Source organism: Brugia malayi, assembly GCF_000002995.4.
Source record: "Brugia malayi strain FR3 genome assembly, contig: Bm_v4_ChrX_scaffold_001, whole genome shotgun sequence".
Taxonomy (NCBI): Eukaryota; Metazoa; Nematoda; class Chromadorea; order Rhabditida; family Onchocercidae; genus Brugia; species Brugia malayi.
This window is the reverse complement of record NW_025062479.1, coordinates 21,802,271-21,816,908: the sequence shown is the minus strand read 5'-3', so window position 1 is coordinate 21,816,908 and position 14,638 is coordinate 21,802,271. Positions and strand designations below refer to the sequence as shown.

General features: G+C 26.3%; 2 protein-coding genes across 2 annotated transcripts; one reads left to right on the top strand and one right to left on the bottom strand.

Moving 5' to 3' along the window:
* Window positions 1-498: 498 nt before the first annotated feature.
* On the top strand, window positions 499-1,898 carry Bm305 (diacylglycerol kinase, putative; the record flags this gene model as incomplete). The annotated part of the gene is made up of 5 exons (XM_043075697.1): window positions 499-527; window positions 1,030-1,140; window positions 1,278-1,302; window positions 1,571-1,697; window positions 1,840-1,898. 5 exons carry the CDS (start codon window positions 499-501, stop codon window positions 1,896-1,898), a joined length of 351 nt encoding a protein of 116 aa, XP_042931631.1.
* A 1,978-nt stretch (window positions 1,899-3,876) lies between these two features.
* Bm4461 (Glycogenin-1, putative) lies at window positions 3,877-7,864 on the bottom strand (the record flags this gene model as incomplete). Its single annotated transcript, XM_043075696.1, has 6 exons — window positions 3,877-4,017; window positions 6,161-6,295; window positions 6,628-6,767; window positions 7,032-7,194; window positions 7,400-7,574; window positions 7,725-7,864. The coding sequence occupies 6 exons, from the start codon at window positions 7,862-7,864 to the stop codon at window positions 3,877-3,879; spliced, it is 894 nt and encodes a 297-aa protein (XP_042931630.1).
* Between the last annotated feature and the right edge of the window lie 6,774 nt (window positions 7,865-14,638).

Sequence of the window (14,638 nt, the reverse complement as noted above, 5' to 3'; positions counted from 1 at the left end):
TTTAAACTTTTAAGGTTTTTTTTTTTAAAAAAAAAAAATTTAAAAACATTATTTAATTACACTTCTAGGCTATGAAGAAAAAATTTTTCATAGACTATAAAAAAATTTATTCTTACAATATGAGAATAGATGAAAAGTCTCGTATCAATAGCACTGATAAGAAAAGATAATATTAGTAATAAAGAAGAAATAATAATAATAAACTTTCAGTAATTCCAACATTAAATTAAATACTTTAATGCAAAAAGTGGAAACAAAAAGTTTAATTTTGAATAACAGATTCATTGGCATTAATGCATATCTAAAATCATTAAATAATAATTCAAATAAATTTTATTTTAATAAAAATTAGCATTTAGCGCATTAAATAAATAAATGTAAATGAATTCAATAAATATAAATAAATTCATCAAATGTTCAACAAATAATCATTATTTAATAGTGTCAGTGTGAACGTTAGGCGCTTTCCTACAAGTCTTTGTCAGTTTAGCTTAAACAATGACATCAATAAATGCCGCAAGAGCGGAGTTGGTAGTTAGATAATTAATTTTGCTAAATGTCAAGCTTTTCAGTGCAAATTAAAAATATTTCAAATAAATAGAGCATGTTAAAACTCTTATCTGATATGATAAATGTCCTCTCGATAACAATAGAATTACAAAAGAACATTCACATGGCAAAAAAGTATTAAACAAATTTTAAGATAAAAATAATAAAATGAATTTTCTGATTTACAAAAAGTTTGATGATGAAAAATTATCATCTGATGCTACTATATCAATTATTTGACTAAATTTGTAGAAAGAATTTTTAAGCAAAAAAAAAAACAAAACAAAAAATTTGAAGATTTGATTTTTTAATTTTGAGAATTGCAATACTCTTTAAATTATAATCATAAAAATTTATCATCTGTAACAGTAGGTATGAAATAATAGATTTTCTAATCAAAAAAAAAAAAATTATAAACTTAATTTTTGCATCTTTAAAATTTTATCAAATTTTTTTTTTGGTAAAATTTAAAATTTTCAGAAATCAGCAAATGGTAAATATGGATATCGAAGCAATAGCTCGAATTGAAGCTGCAACAAAAACATTAAATGTCACAAAAAATAAAGGATACGATGATATTATTATTTCAGAGTATAACTATTTCTGCTTATTATCAATTTAAAATTAGCCCTAATCAACCAATCATTAATTTTTCTCTTTTTTTATAATTTGAAATATATTAACATTAAATAATTTGAAAGCAAGCTTTCTTTTTTTTTTTTTTTTAGAAGTAAATCGTTCAGTGGCAGTAAAGTAAGTGTTTTGCAATACTATTATTGCTTCTCGAGAATTTCCCCTAAGCTTTTAGTATTGCTTATCTATAGAAAAGTTAACTTACACTTACTTATACAACAAATAACTTTTAAGTTAGTAAATTGTGTTATATTTTTATCATTTTGTGGATATTTAAATTGTAGAATTTGATTGAACAGTTAGTTAGTTCATTTGCTTGCTACATCTGCTGATCAGCGCTTTTTTTCTTTTTTTTTTTTTTCAAATTTTGAGTTAAATTAAATTTCAGAAAGAAATTAGCCAGAAAAAAGATAACAATGTGATGCAAAAAGAAGAAAAATGGCCACAACAATGGCACGAGAAAACAGAAAAAGCAATTATACTGCCCGCAACGGAGGTAAACAAAAGATATTCAGGTTAATGGGAATTACTCAATTTTAATTCTATAAAATCATTTTGCATAAAATTAAAATACTAACTTACTTATTCATTTACTTAATTTTTTTTCGTTTCTTACTGCTCCCCTTTAACATTTAGCGTTGATTACAAAGCTTTTAGATCAATCAGCTGGAAGAAAACCAACGGATATCAGAGCATCAAAACGTAAGATTAATTAGACAATTGTTTAAGATATTTTCATCATAGCGTTACTAGTAACCTGAACAGGTGTTAAACTTATCAGTTGTTAGAGTATGATGACAGAGACCAAATGATAATAATTTATAGTTGCCGTTTCAGCAGAATTTACAATTCCTACTTTTATTGCATTAATTTCTTTCTATTTTATCTTTATTATCTTTTAAGTTTTTTTATTTTTTAGTTTTTTTTTTTTCAATTTTTTGAATTTTTAAGTTTTCGTTTGAATTTTTAACAGTCAAAAAAAATTATTAGTATCACACAGGTGTGAATCACATTAATTAGATACGGGTAGCAAACCTATTTGTCTTTTCATTTTTATAAATTTATTTCAATTCTGACTAGTTAATTATTTATGCTTATTTTTACTGAAATAATTATTGTAAGACTAGTAAAATAATTATTATAAAATAATTATTACTATTTCAATATTTTAAGCAAAAATAAAAAAAAAAATTTTTCCTTTTAAACTTTCGAGATATTTGATTTGATTTAGTTCGTTTAATTTGTTTTCTTTCTCATAATTGAGATAATATTAATTTGCATATTAAGTTTATAGGAATTTCTCTAATTGCATAGAAAGTAAGAAGATGCAATCATAAACAAATAATTGAAATGAATATTTTAATAGGTTCAAGGTCAAAGAAGAAATATAAGAGAAGAAAAGGATGTTGTGGTTGTTGTTCCATTTCATGAAATAATTATCATTTATGAATAAACAAGCAAAATTTTCTTGTTATCCTATTTTACAACTAATTATGATTAATTTGTAAATTTTGTGCTTTTTTTTTAAAAAAATACATCGGAAATCAAAAATACCGTCTATTCAACAACAATTACACTGAAGAAAGAAAAAATTGTGTTTTTTTTTTAACTAAATGCTAAATTTATGTCATGCAAAATTAATGTATATTGCATGCAATTAATGCATGCAGCATTAATGCTGCACACCATAACAACCTGCAATAATTGAAATTTGAGTTTAAAAAAAGATAAAACGAGCAGTGATAGTATTATCTGTCATTTTTATTGTGTTATAAACTTGTTTGATACAATTGTTGGCATTCATTAAATGCTCAATTATTTAATAATGACGAATATATGTATTTATCAAGTTTTTCATGCAAAAATATTTGCGCAGAATAGTGCAATACTTATGGGACATTACCTATTGCTTTTACTTAAACTTATGGCCTCATGGCTTTCTAGGCTTATGGCTTCATAATTTGTGGATTTTGTAATGTGTTGAAAGGAAAAAAAAAATGAAAAAAAACATAAAAATAGCAATGGAGAAAATGTAGTAATAAAAACAGAGAAAATTTTCAATGTTTTCTTTTTTTTTTTGTTTTTTGTTTTGGATACATTTAAATGTCAAATAAATTTTGATTGTACGATAGGATACAGTTAAATCATTAAAGTTTCATTAATTAAATGATGGAAAGATTACAGGTGATAGAAGTTAGCACCAAAAAGTGAGAACAAAGCAGAATATTTTCTTTAAAATTTGTTGACCTGAAAAGAAAAGAACAATGATAAACATCTTTACTTCAATTTCAAAAATCATTCAACGCAAATACAAACGCGACTATCGTTTCTAAAAAAAAAAAGAAATTTTGTAGCTTTTTTTTTTTCTTGCTGAGAATTAATTGTATAAATTTGAAAAAATTCAAATTATTTTTTCTAGGAGAAATTCTCAATTTATTATCCCATAAATACAATCACATTCTAAATTCACATTGTGAAATTAAATCTATGTTCGAATAATCAACAAATTTATAACTTGTTTTCAGAAAAAAAAAAACTTTCTTTTTTTTTAAGAGAAAGAGAGAGCGATAGAGAAAATTATACTTTAAATGAGATGTAGAATTGAAATTTTTGAATTTTTAAAAATTGCTGAAATTTGACCACAAAAATGTATTATCAAAAATTTTGCTTTTCCTTTTCTTGTGAAATCCATTTTTATTCTAATGCATGATCGATAGCTTTTTGAATGTTACTGTAAGCATCAGCTCCAAGGTAATCAGGATGACCCACTTCCCAAGCACGCATACGCTCTTCATCGGTTGGTGGTGATGACTGATCAAACGAAACACCAGGTATCTTAAATTATTATTAGTTTTTTTTTTTTTTTTTTTTTAAATTTTAATTTTAATAAAAAAAAATTTGAAATACAAAAAGAAAAAAAAATAATTCGTTAAATTTGCATTATAATTTTGCACTGAGTTAACGTTGTTCTGAAATTAGAGTACATCACAAATTTCACAAAATTTCTAAGTACTTCAATTGAAGATTTTGAATTTCAACTAAAGTTATCTTACTAACCTTATCTTATCCTCTTCATATTCTACTGTTCCCTTTATCAAATGATCCTAAAATAACTTCCAAATAATTTATCACCTACGGTTCACTCATTACAAGTCATTTTCACTTTGACACTTAATTATTATATCTTTCAGAAATGATAAATATTAAAGTATGGGATTTCAAATCTAATTTTCAACTACTATTCTTAATTATGATTTCAATTATTTTAGTATTTCGTAGAACTATCATCTACAATTACCGCTTACTATTTTATTCCTTTTTTTTTGCCAAAAATTAAATTTCTAAACTCCAAGATTTTACTTTAACAATCAAATTTATATGAGTAGAAATAAAACAAGTAGAAATAATTTAAAGTTTTGAATTTAAAATTAATTTTTTTTTTTTCATAGTGCAAATCTGCATATTTATAATAAATCTGAGTTTTGTCTGTAACGATGGATAAGTGTTTTCTGTTAATTTGATTAAATAAGTATTACATGCATAAATTATACAAACACTGAAAATTATGTGTTATAATCAGCGATTAGAAATTTCTCACAAAATTTCATACCATTCAGTCTTTGTTCTTGCCGCCAAGCAATTTACAATAATTATTGTAAGAGATTAAAATGAGATAAAGAATTGCTAAATTAAGAACATATCACATTGATATCAGATAACTAGCTATATGATTACTCTCTTAGTGATAACTATTATTAGCATAATGATTAAGTAATAAACACAATAAAAATGAAAATTGTTATTTTTAAATTTCGAAAGAATTTCAAAAGCTTTTTAAAAAGTGAAACTTTAGCAAATATGTCTTGTTCTTGTATCAAAAAATTTTAATTTAATTAATTCTTTAATTTTTTCATTTAACTAATATTTCTATTTGTGCTATTAAAAAAAGAAAAAGTCAGAGAGCAATTTTTTTTTTTTTTGTATTACTAATTTGAAATTATTCTTTGGAAAAAATAATTATACAACAGGTTGCAAAGAAATGTTTCAAGTTTTATAGATGCTACTGGAATCAGTCAGTGTTAATTGACCTAATTAATCGCTAATAAAAAAAAAAAAAAAAAAAAGAAATTCGGACATTTTATTTTAAGCGAAAAGTCGTTTATTGAGTTATACTGCAACACATCAAAGTTTGTTAAGGGCAGAAGACATGCAAAAGTCATTAATTTTAATTTGACAGTAATGATTTTGAAGTACTTCACTAACTAAGAACTAAACTTTCTTTCAGGAAATTTTGAAACTAAAAAGAGCCGAAATCTAATAATCAAAAAGTTTATGATATTATACAAAATTATATAACTTACATTGTTAACAATTTTACTTTCATTCCACTGATAGATCAATGTTAATGAATTGTAAACTTAAGAGAAAACTTAAAATGATTAAAGTATTATCGTTAAACTTATATTCAATATATTACTGCCAAGGAAACAAAATGTATTAATTGTTTAAATCTTACAGTTTAATACTAGCGAATATCACTCAAAAGAAAAGGCTAATTTGAAGAGTTAGAATAATAGTGTTGAAAAATAAACATTTCAAATTAATAGTCAATAGTCAATTGTAGTGCACTCACAAGTGAGAAAAGTGTCATCTGCTTGGCGAGATGAGTGGGTGGATGGCGCAATGGTCTCCATGCCCCATAAACTGGCGGTACACAACGGAAAACTGGCATGCAGAGAGGATTAGGTGGGTCACCGTTATGTGACAGAATTGCTGACTGACTCCTTCGGCCATATTTACTAGTGTCCTTTCCAGAAGTAAAGGGAATGGTGACAGTAACAGCAGTAGCAGTAGTAGTAGTAGCAGTAGTAGTTGTAGTAGTAGTAGTTGTGAAAATAGTAGTTGAGGACAATGATGGTGCGGTGGTGACTATCTTTGTGACACGTTGAGATGATGGTGAAGAATGTGACGAACTCACATGTGATGTGACGAGATTCGAGGTCAGTCGACTTTTAAACAATGACCACCAGTAGTCAAGATGCTCGGAGTAATGGACACTATCCGTTGACTGTTGCCATGGCTTCACTGGACCCAGAAAGTGTACAATTTTCACCTAAATTATTAAACGAAATGAAATGAAATGAAATAATTTAATAATAGTCAATTAATGCTAATCATTGAATTATGATACAAAAAATTTTAATATATTCAGAAAATTGCTTTAGCATAGATAAAATTAAAATAATCAAATTTTATCGGAAATTTGTTTTTGTTTTTCTTGAAACGATGCAACAATTTCATTTAATAAAATAAAATTACAACAATTAATGTCAAAAATTTGTTTGTAAACACTGCGCTGATAATGCTTTGCAATTTTACAATTTCTCTTTTCAACATTTCATAATTTAATTAATGAGTTGTGTTAGAGGAATAATTGAAGCATACCTGGGCACCGTACTTTTTAAAAGCAGCAGCATAAGTATAAATTGCACCAGAGGTCATATTGTAAATGAAAGGTAATCGAAAAGCTGGTGGTTTATCTCGCCAACCTTTGAAAAATTGATTCAATAGACCTTGGTCACCACCTATAAACAATTGAACGATAAAGTGCTTTTCTATATTTAATTACATATCATTTTAATTTTAATAATAAGAAAAAAGAAAAGATACGAAAGATGACAAATCAAAGTTGAATTAATAAATTCAACAAAATGAATGAATAAATAATCACTTAAATAGATGTTGCATAATTACTAATTTAATAAATTTAGCCTTCTCAATCATTCTTTCAGATAAATATTTGACTAAAAAAAAAAAAAAAACGAAACACAAATAAACAAATTGTATACCATCAAAGGAGCCATGTTCAAGGGCAAAATTTAAAATGTCCAAATATGTCTGTTCAGATGGCTTATAAACAAAAACACCTGAATTAAAGCAATCCGGCCAACCAATATCTGCTACAGCAGATAATTCATCATGATCGAATAATTCATCAGCATTTTGAATAACCTGAATATATTAACAAAAAAAAAAAAAAAAAAATAGAAAAAAAAAATTAAATCTCATGGCTAAAATAATAAAATTATTAACAAATCATAAAGCTAGAATAATAATAAAATTAAAAATACTCAACGAATTATAAAGCTAAAAAATTATGCATATAATATTATTTCGTCAAATATTTAAACAAAAAAAAAAAGATTACAAAACTAACAAGGCAATCAGCGTCGAGAAAAATACATTTAGTGTATTGTGTAAGCCTCCAGCAATGTATTTTAGTAAAAGTTACACCCAAATCAGGTCTGCCAATTAAATGTAAATTTGCTGTATCGTTGCTATCCAAAATATTCACCAAATTAATACTATCAAATGTTGCAGCAAGCTCATCCCTTTAAATTAAATTATTTTAATGTTTAATTTTATAAATTTATTTTATTTATTATTTATATATCTATAAAAATTTCGAAAAAGAAGAAAAGAAAGTAATGAATTATTATTAATTACAAATTATAAACAATCATTTGTTTTATATTTCTAACCTAAGTTGTTGTGATACACCAGTTGTTATCATACAATGTAGTTTCTTGGTAGTTTGTTGAATTTTCAACGAATGAGCTAAAACAAGTGCTCCAATAGCATATCCATCTGATGTCGCCAGTGTCACCCATGCTTCACTCATTCTTCCTGCAAAACTTGCAAAAGTATAACTATGATCAAGTCAAATTGCATGTATGCATGCATAGATGACGTACAGATTGTAAATATACTATATTTTATCATCAATTTCTATCTGATAAGATAATTCATTCATTCTATTTCACTTAGACAACTTTTTCAATCACAAATGCTATTCAATTCGTAATGATTTGTTTGAAATATTTATCAAATAAATGAATGAAACAATATGACAACAACAATTTACAGTAATGTGACAAATGAAATTGACACTCTCGTTTTTTTTTTTTTTTTTTTTTTTTTTTTTTTTGTTGTTTCACATTTGAAGATTTAATAGAGAAATTGAACTTTTCGCGCATTTTTGTCAAATTTTCCATTTCAATTTAAATTAATTAATTAGTTAATTAATTGATTAGAGATGAATAAATTCAAATTCGGTGTTTAAAACACTAGCAAACATTAGAGCCAAAGATTAATTTAATTAAATATAGAAATTTATTTTTCATTTAATCAGAACTAAAATCAAAAAAGTAATTTGAGAGTTAGAAAAAAAAGAAAAATTTAGAAAAGAAAATTTGAAGTAGTATAAGAGCAAAAGAATTCAAACAAATTTCTTCTGTAACTTCTGTTTATCTAAGCTAAAGAGCTAACAGCAAGTTAAATTAGCAGCGGAAGCAATTCATATCATCGAACTATTTAGCCGTCAAAATCATTCATTAAATTCAGCAACTCACTCTTACAACAATTATTCCTTTCCCATTTAATTTGTTCTAATTTACCACGAAAGAACACTTTTAAAAAAAAAAAAAAATTTATCACATAATCATTATCAGTAAATGAAAAAAAAAGAAATTTGATAATTATTATCAAATAAATAATTTTTAAAAAAATGTTGTTTTCATATTGTAATAGTATTTCATCGATTGTAAAAAAAAAAGAACTTTATGTGATGTATATTTTAATTTTCTTAGAGATTAAATTCATTTATCAGTTAATATTGAATAGCTTTAATTCGATCTTCCAATGCTATTAGAATTTCATTTCTTTAAAGTAAATATTTTTCATAAGAAAAAAAATGTTGCAGAAGCTATCTCTTCTTATAATTATTGGCAGTTTATAGCATAATGTTAGCATAAACTTTTGCAATTTATTGTTATGAAAAGAAAAAAATCTGAAAATATATTTTGTTAAATTTAATAAGAAAAATTGAAAAAAAAAAAAAGAAGAAAATCTTACTTACTCGCGGAAAAAGGAAGTAAAAAAAGGAAAATAAAAAAATTTAGCAAGAAAAAAAAAGAAGTTATTTACATAACAGTATTGCCATTATTTACTATTTACATAACAATGTTGCCGACAGATAAAATGAAGTTTAATAGTAATAAAGAAATAATAAATAGAGGAAAAATTATAAATAAATACTTTGTGAATTCAAGTTTGGAATAGTAATTTTTAAAATAAATTGTTAAATTTTTAAGTGAATTTAAATACAAGAACTTTTGTGTAAATAATGAAATCACTTCTTTTCTTTTTTTTCGAATAAGTGAAAGAATTAATTAAATTAAACAAAATGTTAATAGGATAAAACTAATGTTTACACACATAATAGTTTTTAAATAATAAATTAGATTTTCATTATAAAACATTTGCGCCACCAAAAGGAAAAATAAAGCTTAAAAGATTGATATGCGCAAAAAGTATTGCAAACAAAAACTGTAACAAAGCCACAAGAATGGCTATGGCTACTTTTCCAGTGACAGATGGGTTAAAAATGAGCCAAGAAAATGATTATTTGAAGGCTAATTTGGCTTGTTATTTCTAGGCCATATATACTTAATGAATTGCAGTAATTCATGAGAATGAGATTTGAAAATGAAAATTGTTTAATTTTAGAAATAATTTTCGAAAAATGGAATGAAATGAGAGAAATAGCATAAACTAAAAGTATAACAATGGAGCGCTCCCGTCGATTTGATTGTCAATGCATTCATCTCAATTTCATGCTAAAAAATCATTTGTTATTTTTATATTTTTGAAAAAGACTACGAAAATTTTGATATGACTAAACCAATGCTTTAATGCCATCTGTTCAATTTATCAATTATTTTTAAACTATTAGTGCTGGTTTATTAATTTTTTTTTTCCTTTTTTTGTTATCATTTTTTGATTATATCCTAAAACTTTACATTATTATCCCATTAGCAATAATACATCATTTCTACTAATTTGTCATCAAATGCATTAGCATATTATTTTAACTTAATTAAACTTACAAAAAAAAAAAAAAAAAATAGCAATGAGGAAGGAAAAATTCATTTGAAATCATTTATTAAAAATGAAAAACAATTGATTTCTAAAGCTTTTTCATTACAAAATAACTAAATGGCAAACATCTAAAGGAAACAACTGATGTTAGATGAAAGTTGCAGCTTGAAATGCAATGCAAACAGACACATACACATACATACATATATATATACATACACACACACACACACACACACACACACACACACACACACACACACACACACACACACACACACACACACACACACACACACACACACACACACACACACACACACACACACACACACACACACACACACACACACACACACACACACACACACACACACACACACACACACACACACACACACACACACACACACACACACACACACACACACACACACACACACACACACACACACACACACACACACACACACACACATACATACTTACTTACTTAAGAAGCGAAGATGAAAGTTAGCATAGTTTGCTGTCAGTAGCATACCGAAGACAAAATAACGACGTTTTTCCATCAATCAATTAATCTATTATTCATCATTTTATCATCAAAGAACATTAGCAAGAATTGCTCTTAATGCTCTATGCTACCCAAAATTTTCTTTTTTTTTTTTCTTTGAGAGAGAGAGAGAGAGAGAGAAAATTTGTCGAGATAAGAAAATTTAATTTGTTAACAGAAATAATATTAATAAAAAAAGAAATTTACTCAGTTACTTATTTTAATTAAATTGAAATGATTTAGCGCTTTTTTCTCCCAATATTAATTTGCTATTTTAATAAAATTCAGTGATTAGTTCTCTTTTCACTATTCTCTTTTGATATTTCATACAATAATTTTCATCGCTACTTTTATCTGATGCAAATGAAAATGAAATATTGTTTGTATCGATATGGTTGATTTGCATAATTTTTATTGTTTAGTTAAACATCCAAGACAAAAAAAAAAAGTAAGTGATATCTCGAAACTTACTACAATTTATTACATTACCTTTAATAATTATAAGTAATTTCAGAAAAAAGTGAATATTATTAATTTGTGAGATGAATGTAAGTAGTTTAGTGATAAATTGCGAATTTAGGTGATAAATTTTTAAAGGATTCTTCTGTATTGTACTAGATTTAACCTGAAATGCTTCACTATCTATTACAGGTTAATTTAATAAGTAATTCCAGATAAAATGGCACTTCCTCTTGCTTTTTCGTTTGCGTTAATTGTTGCTTTATCAGTTTGCTGTGTAATCAGATATCAAATATCACTTAGTGAAGACTAGCTAAATGCAAAATGATATTTTTTAACTGTTTCAAGTTATCAGCGTAAAGTTCAACGTTTGTAACTTTACAAAAATTGATATTATTAAAGAGGGATGACATTATCATATGTTGAGGTAATTACCACTAAAAGAGGTAATTTATTGAACTAACAAAAAATTAAACTTACATTAAAATTATTCATGAAAATTGATTTATGATAAATGTAAAGATAAAAAAATTCCTTCTAAAGAGTAATTCGTTAGAAATGAATGAAAAAAGGAAAGGCAAATTGTAGTTTATACAGCTGAAATGCCTAAATGTTTTTATTTTGGATGGAATAATTGGCAGTTAGTTATTCGATTAAAAACAACGATTTTAAAGAAATAACTAATAATATTTGAGTTAGAATGCATTTCATTATTTCTTTCTATTACTTTGATTGAAAACTTTAATGTGCAATGGAATGTTGAAATTTTCAATAGTTTCATTAGTAAGCTAAAATTCAAATGAATTAGTGGATAGGCGCAATTGACCAAATTTCATTTTGGATTAGAAAGTGACCTACTTTCAATCTCGAGAAATAACAACGATATAAAAAAAAAAAAAAAAAAAAAGAAAATTACAGCAACAAAAACTGAACGATTAACTTCGAGAAAGAAAAGTACGCCGAAATGGAGACATATCGATTCATGAGAACATTAATTCACAATGATAAATATAAAGTATGGAAAAGAGAGAATTGTTCTCGTCTCTCTTCTCATACAGTTATTTATTTCATTTTGGAGGAGCGCTATTTGTTTTCACCTATTGCGCTCAGCCATCGAAATGAAATGCATTGCATTGAATTTGTAGTTTTTGAATTCAAATTTTCATTTCCTGTAACAAATTTCTTATTGGTGTCATATTATTGGTTAATTAATAAAATATTCTAATTTACTCATTATTGTCTAAATTTTTATCTTGCGAAGGAACCAAATATACTAGAATAATAGGCGTTCCTTTTTTTTTTTTTTTACTGAGACTGATATGTTTGTAACTGATATTAATTAATTAATTAATTGAACTGAGTAGCACAGGTGTATATGTTGGATTGTAACGAGATATTGTAGTAGTATTTATCGAATGGAATAATCAAATGATGGCAAAATGATGAAATAAACAGTTTCGGTGTTAATTTAAAAATAAAATAATTAATAGTTTAAAATTTCAGGTACTATGCAGGTTGTTTAATTCATTCAAATATTGATTCTTATATTTTCTTTAATATCACATTTCAAAACTCATTGTGTACTTTCTCAAGCAAACACATTCAACAGAATTTCACGGTTGTAATACTCTATGATGCATTGTTGATTGATTTACGAATCTCTGAAAATTTTACTTTTATAGTTTGAATTTATCATGTGATGTGAAACTGTGACAAGAAGCACATACCTGAATAGAGGGTAACATACCTGATATAGCATGAGGGTACGTACCAGAATAGTTAGGGGGTACATACCTGAAGGATAATTTGTTTCAAGAAAAACTAATTCAGTATTGGTCAAATACATTAAAAGCCCTTGATGCCTTCTGGGGAATATGAAAAGACGAATATTTGAATAAAAGGACATTCTTCTCCGAGAGATGTAGTAAGAGCTCCCCATGAAGGAGAGATTGTGTTAGTTAAATGAACCAGAAATTGCCCGTGGTATGTGGAAATTAGCCAGGATAAAGGAAATTAAAAGAGGAAAGGATTGGAGAAGTAAGAAGTGTCTCAATAGAATTACCACAAGGAAAAACTCTCAACAGACCAGTGAATATGCTATGTCCGTTGGAAATCAAAGGCGAGGAAATTTCGGATTCTCAACTAATTCGGATTCTCTGTTCGATAAATCAATTCAAAATATCGATGAACAACAACCTATCGCTTAAGGAACTAGACGCAATCAGACAAATCTCCTTTAGTCGAGAGTGTCGCGAAATTCGAAAATAATTTCGCGAGCCTCCAAATATTTTACAAAATATACCAAATAAAATTGTATAATCCATAATATTACAATTTGTCTTAAATGAACACAAAAATGTAAAACTGTTTCAAATTGCAAACCGTAAGCAATCATTATTCCAACACTCATCTTCCCACTGTAGTTGAGCTTATCCTTTGTCTAGACATTTCCATATGACAACAAAGGGTATGTGCATTGTCTAATATGCTAAAAATTACTCCTTTGTTCCAAATCAAATGTGCTTGCAATGTCGAAATATTGCGTAAGGGTCTTCTAAAGCTGATAGTCATCCTTTGGGGAAGTACAGTATTAAAACCTATCTCTTAGTATTTAAAGAGCAAAGACACATAACAGATCTATCATTCAACGCATTCGTCTACATCAACTACAATAACAAACAATGAAGGTCTTTCAGACTGAGCCCCAACTTTCACTATACATATCTGATGGTACATACCTGAATAGCTTGAGGGTACATAGCTGATAATGTGATAAGTGATACATACCTGATGAATTACACATTAGAAGAAAATACTAAATTCTGATTTTTTGTTTTTAAAAGAATTATCCAGGTTCGAAATCGATTTTTCTTCTTTTTTTAAACAAATTCATGACTTTTTCCGAATAATATAACTTCGCTAATTCATTATATATTCATTAAAGATAGTAAATGAAAATTGATGATTGGCAACCCTTATACTTTATATTTAATTTTTCGATTTTCTGATTTGTCCTATATTTAGCTAATGTATTGCTGTAATATACTATCATTAAATTTTAATATGAGACAAACTTTAAAATTTTTTTCAGTGCATTTGGAAGTAAACTTATATGTGCTAATTACCTATCTGAATCTGATGATTATATCCATAGCAACTCCTTTCATTTGATTAATTATTACGTCAATAATTTTTTGACGCTTTTGTTGCGTATATTAATTTTTTTGAAAAGAAGCATGTAATATTTCGAATAAGGATGTAACTCGAAACTCATATATTTGAAATAAAAAACTTAATTTGCACCAGCATGAAAAGAAACAAGAAATAATTAAAGGAAACATTCATGTAATAAGACTACGACGAATATGCTGAAATGATATAAGCTGTTTGTACAGTGAAAGAAGTGTGAGTAATAGTTCATATTAAAAACTTATTCATGTCACTTGAATTTAGTTCTTTTCAGCATTTTTTAAATTAATTTCCCAATCATTCAGATCATTCAAC